Source organism: Globicephala melas, chromosome 2 (genome assembly GCF_963455315.2).
Source record: "Globicephala melas chromosome 2, mGloMel1.2, whole genome shotgun sequence".
In the NCBI taxonomy this organism is placed as follows: Eukaryota; Metazoa; Chordata; class Mammalia; order Artiodactyla; family Delphinidae; genus Globicephala; species Globicephala melas.
This window is the reverse complement of record NC_083315.2, coordinates 90,377,506-90,401,800: the sequence shown is the minus strand read 5'-3', so window position 1 is coordinate 90,401,800 and position 24,295 is coordinate 90,377,506. Positions and strand designations below refer to the sequence as shown.

General features: G+C 39.4%; 1 protein-coding gene across 13 annotated transcripts in view; it reads left to right on the top strand.

Annotated features, from left to right (window-relative positions):
- Nucleotides 1–69: 69 nt before the first annotated feature.
- Nucleotides 70–24,295, top strand: part of WDR76 (WD repeat domain 76) — a 64,382-nt gene continuing 40,156 nt past the window's right edge. For 4 of the 13 annotated variants that reach the window (XM_060294347.1, XM_060294346.1, XM_060294345.1 and 1 more), the window contains exons 1-7: nucleotides 82–198; nucleotides 1,558–1,678; nucleotides 1,907–1,988; nucleotides 2,442–2,621; nucleotides 2,836–3,246; nucleotides 15,928–16,020; nucleotides 17,316–17,371. In XM_060294347.1, coding sequence (XP_060150330.1) covers nucleotides 192–198; nucleotides 1,558–1,678; nucleotides 1,907–1,988; nucleotides 2,442–2,621; nucleotides 2,836–3,246; nucleotides 15,928–16,020; nucleotides 17,316–17,371 — 950 coding nt within the window. In that variant the 5' untranslated portion in view covers nucleotides 82–191. Of the gene's footprint in view, nucleotides 2,020–2,441; nucleotides 2,622–2,835; nucleotides 3,247–15,927; nucleotides 16,021–17,315; nucleotides 17,372–24,295 lie in introns of all 13 variants that reach the window. The other 9 variants (XM_030842829.2, XM_060294350.1, XM_060294349.1 and 6 more) reach the window with 8 other exon arrangements.

The following is a 24,295-nucleotide window of genomic DNA, read 5'->3' as shown; positions in this document are numbered from 1 at the left end:
ATATGCGACCAGAGGATTGTGGGATTGTGGAGGACGCCTGGGCGCCTACGGCTAGAACGTCGAGTCTGTTACTGCGCATGTTCATAGGCCGCCCTGGCCTCCTCAGTCTCGCAGTATTTGGACGCACTTTCTGGCGGGAAGTTGCTTCTGCTGGGCTTTGCTGTTGAGACCCTGCGGCGAGGAAAGGCTGAATGAAAGGTTTCGCTCGTTAGAGTTGGTTTGAAGCCAAGGAAAATCGGGTAGTAAGGGATAAGAAACTGAGGAGATAGTGAAGGGCGGTTTGTCCAGGTTGTTGAAAGCTCAGAGTTAGCGTTTAATCGGAATAGAAATCCTGTTAATAGCACCTGATTAGCTCAGTTGATGAGGCTGAGCGGGTTGTGGTGAGGTATTTTTTGGTCACGTGAGGGCAAGTGGCAAGAAAAAAAAAATCCCCCAGGCGGCTTAGAACAGTGCCTGAAATCCGAACACTCTTAGGCTTTACAGTTCTTTCTGTTTCTGGAGACTGCCTATTAAAACATATTCCTGGCTGAAATGTTTGTATATAAAAGTCCCTAAGTAATTATTAAGCACCACGCTTAGCTTTCTCTAAGGAGTATGGAATATTGTTGAAAGGCTTGTTTCCTCCAGGAACTTGAATTTCATTTAGTAAGTCTTCAAGGGCTTATAGAAGAGTAACTGAAATCCCAATTTACTAGTTAGGTTGTGGTAAAAAACATAGGCTAATTGGTAGTCAGAACACAGTCACTGTAGAAAGGGTTTTATAACTGCTGTGGTGGGGAGAGAAGGGACAGCCTGAGCAAAGTCTTGGAGTCCAGAAATAACATGGTATATATCAGACACTATGAAAAGTTTGATTTTATCAGTAATTTTTGAGTCAAGGAGTGTGCAAGTTCCTGAAGGGCTTTAAAGGTGCTGTTAATAGGATTAGTTCTCAAATTATTTCACCTGTATCCTAAAATTGGGCCTCAGCTGGGAGAAGAAATGAAATTGGGCAAGTCTCGATCAAGGAACAGTGGATAACTCAAGTAACCAATCAAGGGAGCAGTTTTGAGCTATAAAGAAAAGGACTGTAAAAGAGTAGATAGAAATTTGTTATAAATTCATCAGCTCCAAAACTATGCTATCCAGAGGGAGTAAATCTGTTGGGAAGGCAATTTTTTCTGCTCGCGGCAACCCAGAAAATAGGAAAAAAAAAAAGTTTAATATGGCAGTAACTATAAGAAATACAGTGTCCTGAAATCTTATTTATGCTGCTTTGTGATACAAAAGTTATTTAAAACATTTCCCCAGTCTTTGGGCTTTGTAAGGTCATCACTAAATCTTAGTTAACTGGTGGGCGAAGTTTAAACCAACTTAGTTAACTGGTGGGTGAAGTTTAAACCAGCTTAAGTTATCAGCTCTTGAAAAAAAAAATCAAAATGCTTCTATTCCTAGGAAGAAAATACGGTGGCCATTGGGCATAATTTTCTGGTGGTGGGATTACAAGGAACTAGGGGCTGAGGTAAAGCCTGCATATATATTGATTTCATTTCCTCTCTATTTCATACGGTATTTAAGTGCTCCTGAGTCTTTTCCAGGCTCACGTTACTAGGCAAGGTGGTTTTTCCTTAGGAGAGGCGCAGGTGTTTTTCAAAGTGAGATACTGGCATCAGCAGTATCAAAATCACCGGGATCCAAGGTAAAAATGTCGATTCGGTCCTTTCTATTCCCTGAGGAATTTGAGTTTGGGGTGAGGCTGGCAACCTTGCCTCTTTAAGAGACTAATGTAACGCCCAGTGCTCTCTCCCCCTCCCACCGGCTGGGATCGGAACCCTCCTGCGCCGCCCTGGCCTCCCCCTCCCCGGACCCCTCCCCGCCCCTCCCACCTCCACCCATCCCCGCCTCCCGCCGCAATCTTGGCGGGAAGACGCCAGCTGCTAAGCGGAGGGAGGATGTCTGGGTCGCGCGCGGAGGCCGAGGAGAAGGTGGGCTCCAGACAGCGACTCCAGGTGAATGGGAGAAAAGGCTTGTCCCTTTCGGGTGTGTTCCTGCCTCAGTCTTCGTGAGGGGTGTGCCGGGCATAGGCCGAGGAGGATGGGAGGACTTGCCACCCGGCACCTCCTGACTCTAAAACTTTCCTGCTCCTTGGGGCATCTCTCAGTTTAACGGGTTTTTGGGGGTGTTGCTTTAAAAGATAAGCGGGGATGCCTGTCCTGGTTTTCCTCTGGAAAGTAGACCTTCAGCATTGAGGAAGATGCTTATCAATAACCCCCAAAATAGTGTCTGGCTGGGGTCCGGAAGCCTGCATTTGCTTTTGCAGTCGTTATGGTCAGTTTCCCACTCTTGAAACAATTCCATTTACTCAGTCTCCTCAGTTACAAATTGTCGTCATTTTTTTTTTTTTTTTTTTTTGCGGTACGCGGGCCTCTCACTGTTGTGGCCTCTCCCGCTGCGGAGCACAGGCTCCGGACGCGCAGGCTCAGCGGCCATGGCGCACGGGCCCAGCCGCTCCGCGGCATGTGGGATCCTCCCGGACCGGGGCACGAACCCGTATCGCCTGCATCGGCAGGCGGACTCCCAACCACTGCGCCACCAGGGAAGCCCCTGTCGTCATTTTTATTATTGGTCTGGCCGACTCATGGGTAAGAAATGTGTCCAGTATAATAAATAATTCTATTCAGGTTAATGAATTAGGTATCTAGATTTTGGAGGGAAAAAGGTTTCCTTACAGGCTATCAGTTTGGCTTTGTGTTGTCATTATGAAATAGGAATTAGATTTATTTATGCAGATCTGTAAGAAAAGGCTTAAAACCTGGAATTTTAATACTCTCTGTTTTCCTTTATTGACCTGAATAGGTGAATGAATATAAGGAAAACCAAAACATCGCTTATGTGTCTCTGAGACCGGTACAGACTACAGTTTTAGGAAAAACAGCTAAGGTGTATCTTGTTCCCTTTTCACTCAGTAGCTACAAGCCAGATCAACTTAAGCGCTCCAAATCCCTATTAGATAAGAATTCTAACAATGAAGTGGCATGTAAGAAATGTAAGAAGGCTGAAATAAAGAAAACTTGCAGAAGGATTTTAACCCCAAAGATGGAAGCCACATCTTCCAAGGCAGAATCCACTCTGCAAAAATCATCCTTAGATGTTCATGCTGAAAGTAACAAGTGGCAATACAAGAGCACTTCAGATACAGTGATTCTCAGTGCTGATACAGAAAGCAGCCAGGATGGAGACAGTGATGAAGGTACCACACCAGGCATGGTAAGAATTTAATTACTAGCTTATTCAAATTTTTCGTATTTAAAAATATGTTTTTAAGTTCTGATAAGCTAAGGTTATCAAGGGTCTCATTAGCTCAAACAGATTATTTTGTCATCTAATTTATGTTTAACTGAAATTTTATTCTTTAAATGTATAACATAACTTCCTTGGGTTAATTTTACTCTTGGTTTCGATTTGTGAAAGAGGGGATTGACTTAATCTTCACTCTGCTTCCCTTTTTCTTCCTCTCAGCTTATTGCATTTATTTTTGAGCTTACTTCTACTTTCTGGTGTCATGCTCACCTTTACATATTTATGCACAGTGTACCAGAAGAAGCTGAGTTGTGGGACATATAGCATTTGAATGACTCCATGTCAGGTTAGGAAAATCACCATTAATTGATTGCATTCATGTGCTGAATATTTCCTTTAATTATGTAAAGGAGACAAGTGATGGAGTAGAGAAGATACGTGAGAAACACTAATTCTATTTAAAATAATAGTTCCATCAGTTTAAGGAATTAAGCATCTAATTCTTTTGGCTTCTATTGCCTGCCGAGAGTGTTGTACTTCATTTAAAGTGACAAATTTTATGCAAGACAAGGTAAAACCCTACCACATGATGAAAAGTTGATGGAACTAGAACAGAAAATGATGGTAGGGAAAGGGAGATGGGATAATTGAGGCGGTGTTGTAATGAACTAGGACCTGTGGTGGGACAGGGTGGGCTAAGTCATAAATGCGTTGGACTGGGGGTTGGAAGCCTGGGTTTTAGTCATGGCCGCTTCTAAGAAACCTTGTACCTTTAAGCAGATCACTTCTACTGTGAGGAAATTGGATAAGATTGGTGGTTCTCAAACTTTAGCCTATATCAGAATTACCTGGGAGGCTTGTTAAAACTCTTGTGCAGGGCTCCACCACCAGTTTCTGATTCAGAAGTTTTGAAGTGGGTATAGAATTTGCATGTCTAAAATGGTTTCCTAGAGACAACGGTCCAGGACTGCACTTTGAGAACCAGTGGATTTGATTATCTCTTTGGCCTCTTGAACTGTAAGATTCTGAGTATATGAGGCTAATATAAAACAGATTTTATTTTGATGTAAGGTAAACAGGGTCAGAAATTAGAACATGAGGTAGGACTGGAGATAGTCAGAGTCATAAATGCTCAGCATATATTTTCTTAGGACAAGCTGAAAGAGCTCACATCTTTTTTTTTAAAAAAATAAATTTATTTATTATTTATTTTTGGCTGCATTGGGTCTTCGCTGATGCGCGCGGCCCCTTTCCAGCTGTGGTGAGCAGGGGCCCCTCCTCGTTGTGGTACGCTGGCCTCTCATTGCGGTGGTTTCTCCCGTTGCGGAGCACGGGCTCTAGGTGCTCGGGCTTCAGTAGTTGTGCCTCGCCGGCTCCAGAGCACAGGCCCAGCAGCCGTGACACACGGGCCCAGGTGCTCTGCGGCACGTGGGATATTCCCGGACCAGGGCTCAAACCCATGTCCCCTGCATTGGCAGTTGGATTCTTAACCACTGCACCACAAGGGAAGCCCGAGCTCACATCTTTTATAGAACATTTCATTCTTTTGTTCTCTTCCCTTTCAATAATTATCTTTTTGGGGTAAAATGGTTAAGGCTTTGTGGTACCATGCTCTAGGAAAAGTATTTAGTTTATAAGCTTATTTGTTCTCAGGTGAAGGATGGCTTCTGTCACATCAAAGACAAGTGCCTGTAAGTCTAGAATTTTATTCTCCTTTTCTGGGAAGTTTGCTATATTTCATCTCTCAGTCCTTCTATTAAATATTTTAATGTCATGAAGCATTTCTGAACAGTTTTAAAAAAATTTGAGAAAATTTTACACTTACAGAAGAGCTGCAAAAATAGTAAAGACAATTCTCCTATATCTTTCACCCATCTTCAGTTTTTGTTAATATCATACATAGCATAGAATGTTTATCGAACTAAGAAATTAACCTTGGTACAGTGCTGTTAACTAACGTACAGAATTTATTAGGATTTCACCAGTTTTCCAACTAATATCCTTTTCCTCTTCCAGTATCAAGTCCAGGATCATACAGTGGATTTAGTTGTCATGTCTCTGTAGATCTGGAAACAGTTTCTCAATCTTTCATGACCTTGACACTTTTGAATAGTGCTGGGCAGTTATTTTGTATAATTTCCCTCAATTTGGGTTTATCTGCTGTTTTCTCATGATTAGAGTAAGATTTTGCATTTTGGGGAAGCATACCACAGAAATGAAAGTGCCCTCCTCAGTGCATCATATCAGGGTGTACATGATGTTGGTATTTTACTGGTGATGTTGACCTTGATCATTTAGCTAAGGTGGTGTCTGCCAGGATTCTCTAATGTAAACTTACTATTTTTCCCTTTGTAATTACTAAATACTTTGAGGAAGATACTTTAAGACTATGTGAATATCTAGTTTCTGTCAGCAAGCATATATTTATTTTTTTATTAAGATAGAATTCACATAACATAAAATTTACTAAATTGTGTAATTCAGTGTTTTTTAGTATACATACATAAGGCTGTGCAGCCATCACGACTATCCAATTTCAGAAATTTTCATCACTCCAAAAAGAAACCACATACCTGTTAGCAGTGACTACAAACCCTATTCCTCCCTCCCTCAGCCCTGGAAACCACTAATCTACTTTCTGTCTATAGATTTGCCTGTTCTGGACATTTCATATAAATGGAATTATACAATATATGGCTTTTTTGGTCTGGCTTCACTTACCATGTTTTCATCATTCATTCATGTAGCATGTATTGGTACTTATTCCTTTTTATGGCTGAATAATATTCCATTGTATGGATATACCACATTTTGTTTATGCATTCATCAGTTGATGGACATTTGGGTTGCTTTCACTTTTTTGCTCTTAAGAATAATGCTGCCATGAGCATTTACTTGTGAGATTTTGTGTGATGTTTTCCATTCTCTTGGTATATACCTTGGAGTGAAATTGCTGGGTCAAATGGTAACTGTGTTTAACTTTTTGAGGAATTGTCAAATTGTTTGCCAAAGTGACTGCACCATTTTTACATAACCACTATGAAAAATCCAATTTCTCTATACCCTCAACAATACTTATTATTGTCTTTTTTAAAAATTAAAATTTTTAATTGAGGTAAAATACACAATGTATAATTTACCATCTTTACCATTTTTAAGTGTACAGTTTCAGTAGTGTTATGTACATTTACATAGATGTAAAACGAATGTCCAGAATTCTTCATCTTGTAAAACTGAAGCTCTATACCCATTAAATAACTCCCCATTCCCCTACCTCCTTTCAGCCTGTGAAAACTACCATTCTACTTTCTGTCTCTGTGAATTTGATTGTTATAAGTACCTCATATAAGTGGAATCATATAGTATTTGTCTTTTTGTGACTTATTTCACTTAACCTAATGTCCTTAATTGTTTGTTTGTTTGTTTGCGGTACGCAGGCCTCTCACTGTTGTGGCCTCTCCCGTTGCGGAGCACAGGCTCCGGACGCGCAGGCTCAGTGGCCATGGCTCACGGGCCCAGCCGTTCCGCGGCATGTGGGATCGTCCTGGACCGGGACACGAACCTGTGTCCCCTGCATCGGCAGGCAGACTCTCAACCACTGTGCCACCAGGGAAGGCCTATTTTTAGTTTTTTAAGGAACCTCCATACTCTTCTCCATAGTGGCTGTATCAATTTACATTCCCACCAACAGTGCAAGAGGGTTCCCTTTTCTCCACACCCTCTCTAGCATTTATTGTTTGTAGATTTTTTGATGATGGCCATTCTGACTGGTGTGAGGTGATATCTCATTGTAGTTTTGATTTGCATTTCTCTAATGATTACTGATGTTGAGCATTCTTTCATGTGTTTGTTGGCAATCTGTGTATCTTCTTTGGAGAAATGTCTATTTAGGTCTTCAGCCCATTTTTGGATTGGGTTGTTTTTTTGATATTGAGGTGCATGAGCTGCTTGTATATTTTGGAGATTAATCCTTTGTCAGTTGCTTCATTTGCAAATACTTTCTTCCATTCTGAGGGTTGTCTTTTCGTCTTGTTTATGGTTTCCTTTGCTGTGCAAAAGCTTTTAAGTTTCATTAGGTCCCATTTGTTTATTTTTATTTCCATTTCTCTAGGAGGTGGGTCAAAAAGGATCTTGCTGTAATTTATGTCATAGAATGTTCTGCCTTTGTTTTCCTCTAAGAGTTTTATAGTGTCTGGCCTTACATTTAGGTCTTTAATCCATTTTGAGTTATTTTTGTGTATGGTATTAGGGAGTGTTCTAATTTCTTTCTTTTACATATAGCTGTACAGTTTTCCCAGCACCGCTTATTGAAGAGGCTGTCTTGTATACTCTTGCCTCCTTTATCAAAAATAAGGTGACCATATGTGCATGGGTTTATCTCTGGGCTTTCTATCCTGTTGCATTGATCTATACTTCTGTTTTTGTGCCAGTACCATACTGTCTTGATTACTGTAGCTTTGTAGTATAGTCTGAAGTCCAGGAGCCTGATTCCTCCACCTCCATTTTTCTTTCTCAATATTGCTTTGGCTTTGGCGTCTTTTGTGTTTCCATACAAATTGTGAAATTTTTTGTTCTAGTTCTGTGAAAAATGCCAGTGGTGGTTTGATAGGGATTGAACTGAATCTGTAGATTGCTCTGGGTAGTATAGTCATTTTCATAACGTTGATTCTTCCAATCCAAGAGCATGGTATACATCTCCATCTATTTGTATCATCTTTAATTTCATTCATCAGTGTCTTATAGTTTTCTGCATACAGGTCTTTTGTCTACTTAGGTAGGTTTATTCCTAGATATTTTATTTTTTTTGTTGCACTGGTAAATGGGGGTGTTTCCTTAATTTCACTTTCAGATTATTCATCATTAGTGTGTAGGAATTCAAGAGATTTCTATGCGTTAATTTTGTATCCTGCTACTTTACCAAATTCATTGATTAGCTCTAGTAGTTTTCTGGTAGCATCTTTAGGATTCTCTGTGTATAGTATCACGTCATCTGCAAACGGTGACAGTTTTACTTCTTCTTTACCGATTTGGATTCCTTTTATTTCTTTTTCTTCTCTGATTGCTGTGGCTAAAACTTCCAAAACTATGTTGAACAATAGTGGTGAGAGTGGGCAACCTTGTCTTATTCTTGATCTTAGTGGAAATGCTTTCAGTTTTCCACCATTGAGGACAATGTTGGCTGTGGGTTTGTCATATATGGCCTTTATTACGTTGAGGTAAGTTCCCTCTGTGCCTACTTTCTGGAGGGTTTTTATCATAAATGGGTGTTGAATTTTGTTGTAAGCCTTTTCTGCAGCTATTGTGATGATCGTATGGTTTTTATTCTTCCATTTGTTATTATAGTGTATCACATCGATTGATTTGCGTATACTGAAGAATCCTTGCATTCCTGGGATAAACCCCACTTGATCATGGTGTATGATCCTTTTAATGTGCTGTTGGATTCTGTTTGCTAGTAGTGTGTTGAGGATTTTTGCATCTGTGTTCATCAGTGATATTGGCCTGTAGTTTTCTTTCTTAATGACATCTTTGTCTGGTTTTGGCATCAGGGTGATGGTGCCCTTGTAGAATGAGTTTGGGAATGTTCCTCCCTCTGCTATATTTTGGAACAGTTTGAGAAGGATAGGTGTTAGCTCTTCTCTAAATGTTTGATAGAATTCTCCTGTGAAGCCATCTAGTCCTGGGCTTTTGTTTCTTGGAAGGTTATGGGGATTCCGTTGTAGGTTATTTGTTGCTTTTCCCTTGTTGCTTTTAATATTTTTTCTTTGAGTTTAATTTTTGTTAGTTTGATTAATGTGTGTCTCGGCATGTTTCTCCTTGGATTTATCCTGTATGGGACTCTCTGTGATTCCTGGACTCGATTGACTATTTCCTCTCCCATATTAGAGAAGTTTTCAACTATAATCTCTTCAAATATTTTCTCAGTCCCTTTCTTTTACTCTTCTTCTTGTGGGACCCCTATTATTTGAATGTTGGTGTGTTTATGTTGTCCCAGAGGTCTCTGAGACTGTCCTCAATTCTTTTCATTCTTTTTTCTTTATTCTGCTCTGCAGTGGTTATTTCCACTATTTTATCTTCCAGGTCACTTATCCGTTCTTCTGCCTCGGTTATTCTGCTGTTGATTCCTTCTAGAGAATTTTTGATTTCATTTATTGTGTTCATCATTGTTTGTTTGCTCTTTAGTTCTTCTAGGTCCTTGTTAAACGTTTCTTTATTTTCTGCATTCTATTTCCAAGTTTTTCGATCATCTTTACTATCATTACTCAGAATTCTTTTTCAGGTAGACTGCCTATTTCCTCTTCATTTGTTTGCCCTGGTGGGTTTTTATGTTGCTCTTTCATCTGCTGTGTATTTCTCTGTCTTCCCATTTTGCTTAACTTACTGTGTTTGGGGTCTCCTTTTCGCAGGCTGCATGTTCGTAGTTCCCGTTGTTTTTGGTGTTTGCCCCTAGTGGCCAAGGTTGGTTCAGTGGGTTGTGAAGGCTTCCTGGTGGAGGGGACTAGTGCCTGTGTTCTGGTGGATGAGGCTGGATCTTGTCTTTCTGGTGTGCAAGACCATGTCCAGTGGTGTGTTTTGGGGTGTCTGTGACCTTATTATGATTTTAGGCAGCCTCTCTGCTAGCGGGTGGGGTTGTGTTCCTGTCCTGTTAGTTGTTTGGCATAGGGTGTCCAGCACTGTAGCTTGCTGGTTGTTGAGTAGAGCTGGGTCTTAGCGTTGAGATGGAGATCTCTGGGAGAGCTTTTGCCATTTGATATTACATGGAGCTGGGAGGTCTCTGGTGGACCAACATCCTGAGCTCTGATCTCCCACCTCAGAGGCATAGGCTTGATACCCAGCTGGAGCACCAAGACCCTGTTAGCCACATGGCTCAGAAGAAAAGCGAGAAAAAAATGAAAGAAAGAAAGAAAAAATAATAAATAGAGTTCTTAAGATAAAAAAATAATTATTAAAAATGAAAAAATAATAAAAAAAGAAAGAAAGAAGAGAGCAACCAAACCAATAAACAAATCCACCAATGATAGCAAGCACTAAAAACTACTTAAAAAACAAAAACAAAAATGGACAGACAGAACAGTAGGACAAATGGTAAAAGCAAAGCTGTACAGACAAAATCACAGAAAGAAGCATACACGTACACACTCACAAAAAGAGAAAAAGGGAAAAAAATCTATATATATATATAAAAAGGAGGAAGAGAGCAACCAAATTAATAAAGAAATCTACTAATGACAATTAACTCTAAATACTAAACTAAGATAAACATGAAACCAGAAACAAATTAGATGCAGAAAGCAAACTCTAAGTCTACAGTTGCTCCCAAAATCCACTGCCTCAATTTTGGGTTGATTCGTTGTCTATTCAGGTATTCCACAGATACAGGGTACATCAAGTTGTGGAGATTTAATCCGCTGCTCCTGAGGCTGCTGGGAGAAATTTCCCTTTCTCTTCTTTGTTCATACAGCTCCTGCGGTTCATCTTTGGATTTGGCCCTGCCTCTGCGTGTCGGTCACCTGAGGGGGTCTGTTCTTCGCTCAGATAGGATGGCGTTAAAGTAGCAGCTGATTAGGGGGCTCTGGCTCACTCAGGCCGGGGGGGAGGGAGGGGTATGGAATGTGCGGCGAGCCTGTGGTGGCAGAAGCCAGCATGTCATTGCAACAGCATGAGGTGTGCTGTGTGTTCTCCTGGGAAGTTGTCCCTGCATCACGGGACCCTGGCAGTGGCGGGCTGCACAGGCTCCCGGGAGGGAAGGTGTGGATAGTGACCTGTGCTTGTACACAGGCTTCTTGGTGGCTGTGGCAGCAGTCTTAGTGTTTCATGCCCATCTCTGGTGACCACGCTGAAAGGCGTGGCTTGCACCTGTCTCTGGAGCTTGTTTAAGTGGTGTTCTGAATCCCCTCTCCTCGTACCCCAAAACAGTGGTCTCTTGCCTCTAGGCAGGTCCAGACTTTTTCCTGGACTCCCTCCCGGCTAGTTGTGGCGCATTATCCTCCTTCAGGCTGTGTTCACATGGCCAGCTCCAGTCCTCTCCCTGGGATCTGACCTCCGAAGCCTGAGCCTCAGCTCCCAGTCCCCACCCACCCCAACAGGTGAGCAGAGAATCCTCTCAGACTGGTGAGTGCTGGTCGGCACCAATCCTCTGTGCGGAAATCTCTCCGCTTTGCCCTTCCTAGTGTGTGGAAACTTTTCCTCCTTCGCAGCTCCCTCCCAGAGGTGCAGGACCTGTCCCTATTCTTTTGTCTCTGTTTTTCTTTGTTGCCGTACCCAGGTGCGTGGGGAGTTTCTTGCCTTTTGGGAAGTCTGAGGTCTTCTGGCAGCGTTCAGTAGGTGTTCTGTAGGAGTTGTTCCACATGTAGATGTATTTCTGATGTATTTGTGGGGAGGAAGGTGATCTCCATGTCTTACTCCTCCGCCATCTTGAAGGTCTCCTCTAAGTTGTCCTTTTTTTTTTTTTTTTTTTTTTTGCGGTATGTGGGCCTCTCACTGTTGTGGCCTCTCCCGTTGTGGAGCACAGGCTCCGGACGCGCAGACTCAGCGGCCATGGCTTACGGGCCCAGCCGCTCCGCAGCATGTGGGATCTTCCCGGACCAGGGCACAAACCCGTGTCCCCTGCATCGGCAGGCGGACTCTCAACCACTGTGCCACCAGGGAAGCCCCTAAGTTGTCTTTTTCTTGTTGAATTGTAAGAGTTCTTTATGTATTCTGGACACTAGGTCCTTATTAGATATATTATTTGCAAATATTTTCTCTCATTCTGGGACTTTCTTTTCACTTTCTTGATAATGTCCTTTGACATACAAATGTTTTAAATTTAAATTTCATTTAAAAATTTTAATTCGAGGTCAGTTTATTTTTTCTTTTGTTGCTGGTGCTTTGGTGTCATATCTAAGAAACCATTGCCTACGCCAGGGTTATGAAGACTTACACCTATATTTCCTTCTGAGAATTTTATAGCTTTAGCTGTTAAATTTAGGTCTTTGATCTATTTTGAGTTAATTTTTGTATATGATATGAGATGGGGTCCAAATTCATACTTCTGCATATGGATATCTTTTTGTCCTAGAACCATTTGTTGTCAAGACTCTTCTTTCACGTTGAATGGTCTGGACTTCCTTATTGAAAACAAATTCACCATAGGTATATAGGTTTATTTCTAGACTCAGTTTTATTTAGTTGATCTATCTGCCTATCCTTATGCCAGTTCCACACTGTTTTAACTACTGTAGCTTTGTAGTTAAGTTTTGAAATCAGGAAGTGTGAGTCTTTTAACTTGGTTCTTCTTTTTCAAGATTGTTTGGCCATTCTGTGTCCCTTGCATTGCCATATGAATTTTAGGATCAGCTTATCCATTTCTGCAAAAATGACATTTAGAATTTTGACAGATATTGCACTGAATCTGTAGGTCAATTTGGGAAGTATTGCCATTTTAACAATATTAAGTTTTTCAATCTATGAACATGAGATGTCTTTCCATTTACTTAGATTTTCTTTAATTTCCTTCAATATTTTGTAATTTTCTGTGTACAAGCCTTGCACTTCTTTGGTTAAATTTGTGTCAAAGTATATTTTTCTTTTTGATGCTATTATGAATGGTATTGTTTCCTTAATTTCATTTTCTGACTGTTCATTGATAATTATAGAAATACAACTTATTTTTGTATGTTGATCTTGTATCTTACAACTTTGCTGAAGTCATTTATTCTAATTTTTTTGTGTGGATTCTTTAGGATTTTCTACGTATAAGATTATGTCATTGGCAATAAAGATAGTTATATTTCTTCCTTTCCAATCTGGATGTCTTTTATTTCCTTTTTTGTCTAATTGTCCTTGCTAGAACTTCCAGTACAATGTTTAACAGAAGTGGCGAGAGCAGACATATTTATCTTGTTCCGAAGTTTAGGGGAAAACCTTTCAGTTTTTCACCATTAAGTATGATGTTAGCTGAGAAATGTATATTTTTAAAAAATTTTATTTCAGAGTGATTACAGATTCATAGCAATTTGCAAAAGTAGTACAGAGAGGACTCATGTATTCTTCACCCAGTTTTTCCCAATGAGGACATCTTGTTTGTTTTTTGATTGAACCGGGCCCTTGGCAGTGAGAGTGCAGAGTCCTAACCACTTGGCCATCAGGGAACTCCCCCAATGAGTACATCTTAAATAACTACATTGCAATATCAAAACCAGGAAATTCATATTGATATAAGGTGTGTGTATAGTTCTGTATCATTTTATCACATGTATAGATTCATGTAGCCACTACCACAATCACGATACAGAAATACTCCATCTCTACAAAGATCTCTGTTAGGCTACCCCTTTATAGTTATGCCCACTGCCTTCCCTCTCACCATCCTTAACCCCTGGCAACCACTAATTTGTTTTCCATCTCTACAGTTTTGTCATTTGGGGAATGTTGTATTTGTTTTCATACAGTTTGTAAATTTTTGGCATGAAGCATTTGTGGTACGCGGGCCTCTCACTGTTGTGGCCTCTCCCATTGCGGAGCACAGGCTCTGGATGCACAGGCTTAGCGGCCATGGCTCACGGGGCCAGCCACTCCACGGCATGTGGGATCTTCCTGGACCGAGGCACGAACCCGTGTCCCCTGCATCGGCAGGCGGACTCTCAACCACTGCGCCACCAGGGAAGCCCCCAAGCATATTTTTAATTCAAGTTATTTTCCTTCTTTCGTTTTTTTAAAGATAGCATTTCTTTTCCTGTTTTATAGATGCAGTAACTTCTCAAGTGTCAAGATAATGGAATTAAAAAGATATCTATTTTCTATAATATATTTACTTTGACAGCCCACTTTGTCTGATCTTCTTTGCTCAGTGTTTGATGTTGCAAGTTTTTGAGGGGTGCGTAATGGGTGAGAATAGTTTGAATTACACATACCTCAAAAAAATGTCTGATGATTTTTGTTAATTTTCTTAATTTTTCCTGTGGTAAGTAGAATCATTTAAATTTGTTTCTTTGATCTCCAAATGCACCATTTTGAAATAGATTCTTAGGAAGTTCTTGATGATGATGGTGGTGATGTTTTTGTCTGAGAAGCAATTTTAAAGGCAATGTCAAAATAACCTTTGCTGCCACAGTTATTTTATGTGTGTGTGAGAAAAATCTTTATTTTGGTCAAATTGATGCATGTACATATGTGTTTACATCATATAATTCCACGTGTGTGTGTATATGTATCTTACATAGAGGTAATTCCATATGTACACACATGTATACACAGGAACAAATCAAAACAGCCAACAATTTTCTGTCACATACCTCTCTATTTGTGGTTGCTGCTCAACAGACAAATTGCACTTTAAGCCATTTTAGCTTTTCTCCCCCACATTATCTATTGACTTACTATGGAAAGTGAAGTTTAAACATGTGTGCTGTCCCCTTCTCCCCCCACCCCATGTTTTCCCTTCCCAGATCCTTACTACGTATAGTCCAAGCTTTACCTGAGTTGCAAAATTTCTCTCAATGTAAATCACATAATTCTAATGGCTTCATATGTATATATATATATTTTATTCATGAAATATTTTCTGGGGCCCTCCATCTTCCTACTTCTTTCTGGACTGTTTTACTCTTTCTTGGCCTTCTTTTTACTGCTTTCCTTTAAATTTCTTTTATCTTTTATCTGTCCTGTGTTGGAGCTTCTGTAGCCTGGATCCTGTCTTTTTCTTGGTTTATTATCTCATTTTGATGAAGTGCAGCTTATAGTAACTTCCTGAAAACAGGTGTATGAAAGATAGTTTGCATGTCTGAAAAAGTCTTTATGCTTTTTATTTGATTGCTGGCTTAACTGGATTTAGAATTGTAAGTTGAAAATAATTTAATTTTTCCTTATCATTTTTAACACATTCTTCCATTGTTTTCTAGCTTCCTCAATATTGAGAAGTTAGTATCATTCTGATTCTTGGTTCTTTGTGGTCTATTTTTCCCTCTGCAAGCTTTTGGGATCTTCTCTTAACTCACCCATCTCAGGAACTGAGAAATTTTGTGATGATGTGCCTAGGCTTGAGTCTTTTTTCATTCATTGTGTTGCATACATGTCAGGCCCTTTTAATCTGGTAACTCATTTCTTCAGTTTTGAGAAAATTTCTTGTATTATTTCTCTAATGATTTTCTCTCCATTTTCTCTGCTCCTTTTTTCCCCCTACAACTATTAGTTGGATATTGGACCTCCAAGATTTTCTAGTTCAAAGTTGTCTTTTTTGCCCATGTGTTTCTCTTTCTTTGTTCTCTTTTCTGAATTTCTTTAACCATTTCAATGAATTTTAAAATTTCTGTTATTGAGTTTTTTCTTGTTTTGTTTAATAAAAAGATAACTTTGAGAAATAGTACAATTAACGGCCAGTAGGAAGTAATGTGCTATTAGGTTACACTACCTGACTTCTGACATCAGATCACTTGTTATTTAATTGGGAAGCCATACATATATTCTGTGATTATCCCAAACTCAGACTCTTTATCTCAATATTCAATGCAGCAAAGATTATGTCCTGTTTGGTAAGATAACATAAAATAATTAGAGTAGGTGCAATTTGAAGGAAAATATACATGTGGAGAATGCAACAACTAGTTTTGCGAGGCACTTTTGCTATGGATTATATAAAGTAACAATCTTTTTGGTGTAATTTCATAGGATGATTTTTCAGGATTGTCACCATACGAAAAGAAGAGACTGAAGAACATATCAGAAAATGCAAACTTTTTTGCTTCTCTTCAGTTGTCTGAGGTTTGTGTGGAGTTTCTAATTAAAACTGAGATACTATTCCTCTTGCCAGTAGGTTGATAAAATACCATAGTATCAGGTTTCATAGTGTCAAATGAGGGAGGGTAAAGCTAGGAGCAAGATTTTCACTTAATAGAAAGAGGTTACCATATTTTATTGATTCCAAGACATTTTTTTTTGAAATTGGCATATTAAAACTATAACTGGCAGCTTCCCCTCACCCCTTTTTTGGTAGTACATAAGATAATGGTGTCTTATGAATAGTTGTCTTGGATTCAAAGAAACAGGGTATGTTCCAAGAGGTTGCTTTAACTAAAGGTTAAAGGTGAAGTGGGAGGGATGGGTTAAGGGATGTGTGGTAGAGGAGAGAGAGGACGGCTTTTTTTTTAAACTTTAAGAATAGATGCGAGGAACTTTCCTGGAAGTCCCATGGTTAAGATTCCGAGCTTCCATTGCAGGGGGTGCAGGTTCAATCCCTGGTCAGGGAACTAAGATCCCTCATGCAGTGTGGCAAGGCCAAAAAAAAAAAAAAAAAAAGAATATATGGGAATATGCTTTGTATAGGAAACTTTAAGGATAAGTGGCCAGAAGTATGCTAATGTTTTATAATCATTATTACTAAAGGTATAATTTACACTGAAGGTCTTCACACTGGGGTAAAATTTCTATGTATGAGAGAATAGCTGTTTAGGAGGGTGTGTGATGTTTTCCCCCAAAATACATTAAATCCTTGGCTTTATTACATAACTATTTGGTTTCTCTGAATACCAGATTCCTAAATATTCAGTGTGTATTTGCATCTTGAGGGGAGGGAGGGTGAATTAATATAAGGGACTAAATTGTTGAGTCACTAACAGTTGAAAATTCATAATTTAGACAAAAGTATCCCTGATTTTGATTTTAGTTAACAGAAATTCTGATTTGATTTGTGGAAATATAACCTGCAACTTTTCTGGAAAACACCAAAGTAGAATTGCCTGTAGTAGAATTTAAACTTTTAAATTTGTAGTATATTTGATAAATGTTTAATGTTTAATGATGTAAACTTGTTAGCAACTTGGTCCAAGGTATCAGAATGTCAGTACATTAGATAGTATTATATACTTGTCTTTATTATTGATAGTGTATTTGCCTCACGTCTACTAGAAGAACAGGTATCATATCTCACGGTTCTTTAGTTGCTATATAGATCTTGGTTTAGTGTGGAAACAGTAGCAGATACCTAATATTTTAGAAGGTAAGCTATGTAGTTATAAGATAGTGTTTTTTTACATGTGTATGTTTTGTGTATTTTGCAGTCAGCTGCAAGACTCCGTGAAATGATAAAGAAGAGACAGCCTCCTGAATCCAAAAGGTAAAAGATTTGGTTTACATTTCCTGTACCATGATATATTGCTGAGTTGTTTTATAATTTGAAAAACTGGTTCAATATAGTAAAATAAATAGCAGATCAGAAACTCTGTAATTTAATTTAACCTAATCTTAATCCTTTATAGGAACTCTGAGGGAATGCTACCTTTTAATAACTGTAAAGTTCTCATCTTCATCAAAGGACTATACAGGAAATAGAATCTTGAGAGCTGAATTTTGTTTATATTTATTACTGCTGCTAATGGAGGGAAATCTTTATTACCACTAAATTGTTCTTATTTTTGCCTGAGAAACTGTTCTTAAAGATTCTTCTACTTTATTTTTCTGGCTATCTTTTTGCTTCTCAATTTGTTTTTTCTTTCCCATTCCTAGAATAAAGGAAGGAAATGAGCATTTGTTGCACATCTATGAAATACAGTGCAGTGACCTAAAATTTTTATACTGCATTATCTCATTTATTTCTGGCAAAAATTTTGTGGGATAGAAAACAGGCTCAAAGAGGTAAAGTACTGATAATTTGCTCAAGGTCAAAGTAGTTCTTAAGTGGAAGCTTCAGGATTTGAACTCCAGGATTCCTCAGGTTAAGTTCTCTCCTCTTCATTTTAGCAGGGCTTATGTATAAGAGAAGAAACTGAAAATCTTGGCATCAGTAGACCATTTTTTTAGTGCTAGATGCTAATGAAATGTAGCATCATTTAATTGGTTTGATTCTCATGCAGGTTAGCTAGCTTGAGAAAAGCTAAACCTTTAATTATGACCAGGTATCCGCGAGTGTGAAAAATTGTTACAGGAGGAACATCATTAACACTGGAAGATAATAGCACCGGTTCTGCATATTTTTTATTAGCAAAGATTTTTTTTTTTTTTTGCGGTACGCGGACCTCTCACTGCTGTGGCCTCTCCTGCCGCGGAGCACAGGCTCCGGACGCGCAGGCTCAGCGGCCATGGCTCACGGGCCCAGCCGCTCCGCGCCATGTGGGATCTTCCCGGACCGGGGCACGAACCCATGTCCACTGCATTGGCAGGCAGACTCTCAACCACTGTGCCACCAGGGAAGCCCTATTAGCAAAGATTAATGGTGTTTTTCTCACCTAAGTCACAATTCCAGCACTTAGTAGTTGTATAAGTATTAGTATCCAGTAGATAGAGCAGAAGTTATGTAATATAGAGGAAAGAGCATAGCTTTTGAAATTTGGCAAACATGATTTCAAGTTTCAATTCAGCAACTTATAGCTATGGTATTAACTTTGGACAATTTATGTAATTTTCTTTCCTTATCTGTAAAGTTGGCATTATGCCAATCTGGAGGGGTTTAAGTTTTTAAAAATTACTAAATATATTATACATACAAAGAAGTGCATGTGAAATATTTTTTTATTAATCAATTTATTTTTTAAAAAATTTATTATTTATTTTTGGCTGCATTGGATCTGCGTTGCTGTGGGTGTGGGCTTTCTCTAGTTGCAGCGAGCAGGGGCTACTCTTTGTTGTGGTGCACGGGCTTCTCATTGCAGTGGGTTCTCTTGTTGTGGAGCACTGGCTCTAGGCACACGGGCTTCAGTAGTTGTGGCAAGTGGGCTCTAGAGTGCAGGCTCAGTAGTTGTGGCACATGGGGTTAGTTGCTCCGTGGCATGTGGGATCTTCCCAGACCAGGGATCAAACCCGTGTCCCCTGTATTGGCAGGCGGATTCTTAATCACTGTGCCACCAGGGAAGTCCCCACATATGAAGTATTTGTATAGTTGAAAAAATAATAGTAATTCAAGCACCCATCCATGTACTTGCCATCCAGGTCAATAGAAATTTATAGTACCTCTTAAGGCCCTCCCTCCAGATAACAGTCATTATGTGAATTCTTATTTATTTATTTATTTGGCTGTGTGGGGTCTTAGTTGTGGCACACGGGATCTTTCGTTGCAGTGCGTGGGCTTCTCTGTAGTTGCGGTGCGTGGACTCTAGAGCATGCGGGCTTAGTAGCCCCGCAGCATGTGGGATCTTCGTTCCCTGACCAAGGATCGAACCCGCATCCCCTGCATTGGAAGGCTGATTCTTAACCATGGGACTGTCAAGGAAGTCCATTATGCTGAATTCTGTGATAATCACTCCTTGCATTTATTTATAGTTTTACCACCTGTGAATGTATATTTAAACAGTATTTTGCTTATTTTGTCCTGTTTTTTATATTGACATATAATGTGCCATTTTTATATTCTGCGATTTTATTTTGCTCATTTTTATATCTTTATGTTTTAAAATTCATTCATGTTGATGTGTACAGCTTTACTTCATCATGTGTTTTTTTCTGTATGAATGTGCTATGTTGATGGACGGTTGAATTGTTTCTTTTGTCAATATCACACTGTTTTGCTTATTATGGCTTTAAAGTAAGTTTTGACATTGGGTAATCAGTCCTCTAACTTTGTTCTTCTCCTTAAATATTGTGTTAGTTCTTCTGTGTCTTTTGCCTCCCTGTATAAACTGTAGAATCAGTTTGTCAATATCTGCAAAATAACTTGCTGGGATTTTGATTGGGATTGCTTTGAATTTATAGATTAAGTTGGGAAGAACTGACATCTTGACAATATGTCTTCTTGTCAAAGAACATGGATAATCTCTCCATTTATTTAGTTCTATGATTTCTATCATCAGAGTTTTGTAGTTTTCCTCATATAAATCTTATAAATATTTTCTTAGATTTATGCCGAAGTGGTTTTTTTTTTGCTTTATAATTTAAATGGGTTGTATTTTAAATTTCAAATTTCACTTGTTTCTTGCTGGTATATAGGAAATCAGTTGACTTTTGTATATTAACCCGGTATTCTACAACCTTGCTATAATCACTTATTACTTCCAGGAATATTTTTATCCATTCTTTAGAATTTTCTAAATAGACTATCATGTCATTTGTGAACAAATACAGTTTTATTTCTTTCTTCCCAATCTTTATACCATTTATTTCCTTTTCTTCTATTATTGCATTAGCTAGAACTTTCAGCACAGTGCGATTTTTTTGTTGTTGTTAGTTAATTAATTAATTAATTAATTTTTGGCTGTGTTGGGTCTTCGTTGCTGCGCGCAGGCTTTCTCTAGTTGCGGCGAGAGGGGGTTACTCTTCCTTGTGATATGCGGGCTTCTCATTGCGGTGGCTTCTCTTGTTGTGGAGCACGGGCTCTAGGTGCACGGGCTTCAGTAGTTGTGGAATGTGGTCTCAGTAGTTGTGGCTCGCGGGCTCTAGAGTGCAGGCTCAGTAGTTGTGGCGCATGGGCTTAGTTGCTCCGCGGCATGTGGGATCTTCCTGGACCAGGGCTCGAACCTATGTCCCCTGCATTGGCAGGTGGATTCTCAACCACTGCGCTACCAGGGAAGTCCGACAGTATTGGTAAGGAGTGCTGAGAGAGGACATTCTTGCCTTGTACCTGATCTCAGTGGGAAAGCTTGGCATTTCTCACCACTAAATATTATGTTAGCTATAGGGTTTTTTGTAGATTTTATTTCGTTGAGGAAGTTCCCCTCTATTTTCAGTTTACTGAGAATTTTTATTCTGAATGGGTGCTGGGATTTCCCAAATGCTTTTCCTGCATTTATTGATAAGATCATGCAATTTTTTTTCTCAGCCTGTTGATGGGTGGATTACATTAATTGATTTTTGTGTGTTGAGCTAGTGTTGCATACCTGGGATATATTCCAGTTGGTTGTGGTTTATAATACATTTTATACATTGTTGGATTCAATTTACTAATATTCTGTTGAGGTTTTTTGCATCTCGGCTCATGAGAGATATTGATCTGTAGTTTTCTGTTCTTGTAATGTCTGTCTGGTTTTGATATCACAGTAATGTTAGCCTCATAGAATGAGTTAGGTAGTATTCCCTCTGCTTCTGTCCTCTGAAAAAGATTGTAGGGAATTGGTTTAATTTTTCCCTTCAATGTGTGGTAGAACTCACTAGTGCACCCGTATCAGCCTGATGCTTTCTGTTTTGGAAGGTTATTAATTACTAGTTCAATTTCTTTAATAAATACAGGCCTTTTCAAATTGTTTCTTGTATGAGTTTTGGCAAAGTGTATGTTTCAAGGAATTGGTCCATTTTATCTAGGTTTTCAAATATGTGGGCATTGAGTTGTTCATATTATTCCTTTATTACCTTTTTAATGTCCATAGGATCTGTAGTGAGTCCCCTCTTTTATTTTTTAAATTGGAGTATAATTGCTTTACAATGTTGTGTTAGTTTCTGCTGTACAACGAAGTGAATCAACTATATGTACACATATATTCCCTCCCTCTTGGACCTCCCTCCCACCCCCCACCTCCCCATCCCACCCATCTAGGTCATCACAGAGCACCAAGCTTAGTTCCCTGTGCTATACATCAGGTTCCCACTAGCTATCTGTTTTACACATTGTAGTGTATATATGTCAATCCTAATCTCCCAGTTCATCCCACCCTCCCCCCCACCCCCGCCACATCCACATGTTCGTTCTCTACGTCTGCGTCACTATTCCTGCCCTGGAAATAGGTTCCTCTGTAGCATTTTTCTATTTTCCACATTTATGCATTAATATATGATATTTTTTTTTCTCTGACTTACTTCACTCTGTATGACAGACTCTAGGTCCATCCACATCTCTACAAATGACCCAATTTTGTTCCTTTTTATGGTTGAGTAATATTCCATTGCATATATGTACCACATCTTCTTTATCCACTCATTTGTCATTGGACATTTAGGTTGTTTTCATGTCTTGGCTGTTGTAAATAGTGCTGCAGTGAACATTGGGGTACATGTGTCATTTTGAATTATGGTTTTCTCGGGGTATATGCCCAGTAGGGGGATTGTTGGGTCATATGGTAGTTCTGTTTTTAGTTTTTTAAGGAAGCTCCATACTGTTCTCCATAGTGGCTGTATCAATTTACATTCTCACCAACAGTTCAAGAGGGTTCCCTTTTCTCTACACCCTCTCCAGCATTTATTGTTTGTAGATTTTTTGATGATGGCCGTTTTCACTGGTATGAGGTGATACCTCATTGTAGTTTTGATTTGCATTTCTCTAATGATTAGTGATGTTGATTATCTTTTCATGTGCCTCTTGGCCATCTGTATGTCTTCTTTGGAGAAATGTCTATTTAGGTCTTCTGCCCATTTTTGGATTGGGTTATTTGTTGTTTTGATATTGAGGTGCATGAGCTGCTTGTATATTTTGGGATTAATCCTTTGTCAGTTGCTTCATTTGCAAATATTTTCTCCCATTCTGAGGGTTGTCTTTTCGTCTTGTTTATGGTTTCCTTTGCTGTGCAGAAGCTTTTAAGTTTAATTAGGTCCCTTTTTTTTTTTTTTTGTGGTACGCGGGCCTCTCACTGCTGTGGCCTCTCCCGTTGCGGAGCACAGGCTCCGGACGCGCAGGCTCAGCAGCCATGGCTCACGGGCCCAGCCGCTCTGCGACATGTGGGATCCTCCCAGACTGGGGCATGAACCCGTGTCCCCTGCATTGGCAGGCGGACTCTCAACAACTGCGCCACTAGGGAACCCCCATTTGCTTATTTTTGATTTTATTTTCATTACTCTAGGAGGTGAGTCAAAAAGATCTTGCTGTGGTTTACGTCAGAGTGTTTTTCCTATGTTTTCCTCTAAGAGTTTTATAGTATCTGGTCTTACGTTTAGGTTTTTAATCCATTTTGAGTTTATTTTTGTGTATGGTGTTAGGAAGTGTTCTAATTTCATTCTTTTACATGTAGCTGTCCAGTTTTCCCAGCACCACTTATTGAAGAGGCTGTCTTTTCTCCATTATATATTCTTGCCTCCTTTATCAAAAATAAGGTGACCATATGTGCGTGGGTTTATCTCTGAGCTTTCTATCCTGTTCCATTGATCTATATTTCTGTTTTTGTGCCAGTACCATACTGTCTTGATTACTGTAGGTTTGTAGTATAGTCTGACGTCTGGGAGTCTGATTCCTCCAGCTCCACTTTTCTTCCTCAAGATTGCTTTGGCTATTCAGGGTCTTCTGTGTGTCCATACAAATTTTAAGATTTTTTGTTCTAGTTCTGTGAAAAATGCCATTGGTAATTTGATAGGCATTGCATTGAATCTGTAGATTGCTTTGGGTAGAATAGTCATTTTCACAATATTGATTCTTCCAATCCAAGAGCATGATATATCTCACCATCTCTATGTATAGTATTGCGTCATCTGCAAACAGTGACAGTTTTACTTCTTCTTTTCCGATTTGGATTCCTTTTATTTCTTTTTCTTCTCTGATTGCTGTGGCTAAAACTTTCAAAACTATGTTGAATAATAGTGGTGAGAGTGGGCAGTCTTGTCTGGTTCCTGATCTTAGTGGAAATGGTTTCAGTTTTTCACCATTGAGAACAATGTTGGCTGTGGGTTTGTCATATATGGCCTTTATTATGTTGAGGTAAGTTCCCTCTGTGCCTACATTCTGGAGGGTTTTTATCATAAATGGGTGCTGAATTTTGTTGAAAACTTTTTCTGCATCTATTAAGATGATCATATGGTTGTTCTCCCTGAATTTGTTAATATGGTCTATTACACTGATTGATTTGTGTATATTGAAGAATCCTTGCCTTCCGGGGATAAAACCTACTTGATCATGGTGTATGATTCTTTTTTTTTTAAATTAATTAATTAATTTTTGGCTGTGTTGGGTCTTCATTTTTGTGCAAGGGCTTTCTCTAGTTGTGGGAAGTGGGTGCCACTCTTCATCACGGTGTGCGGGCCTCTCACTGTCAAAGCCTCTCTTGTTGAGGAGCACACACTCCAGACTCACAGGCTCAGTAGTTGTGGCTCACGGGCCCAGTTGCTCCACGGCATGTGGGATCCTCCCAGACCAGGTCTCAAACCCGTGTCCCCTGCATTGGCAGGCAGATTCTCAACCACTGCACCACCAGGGAAG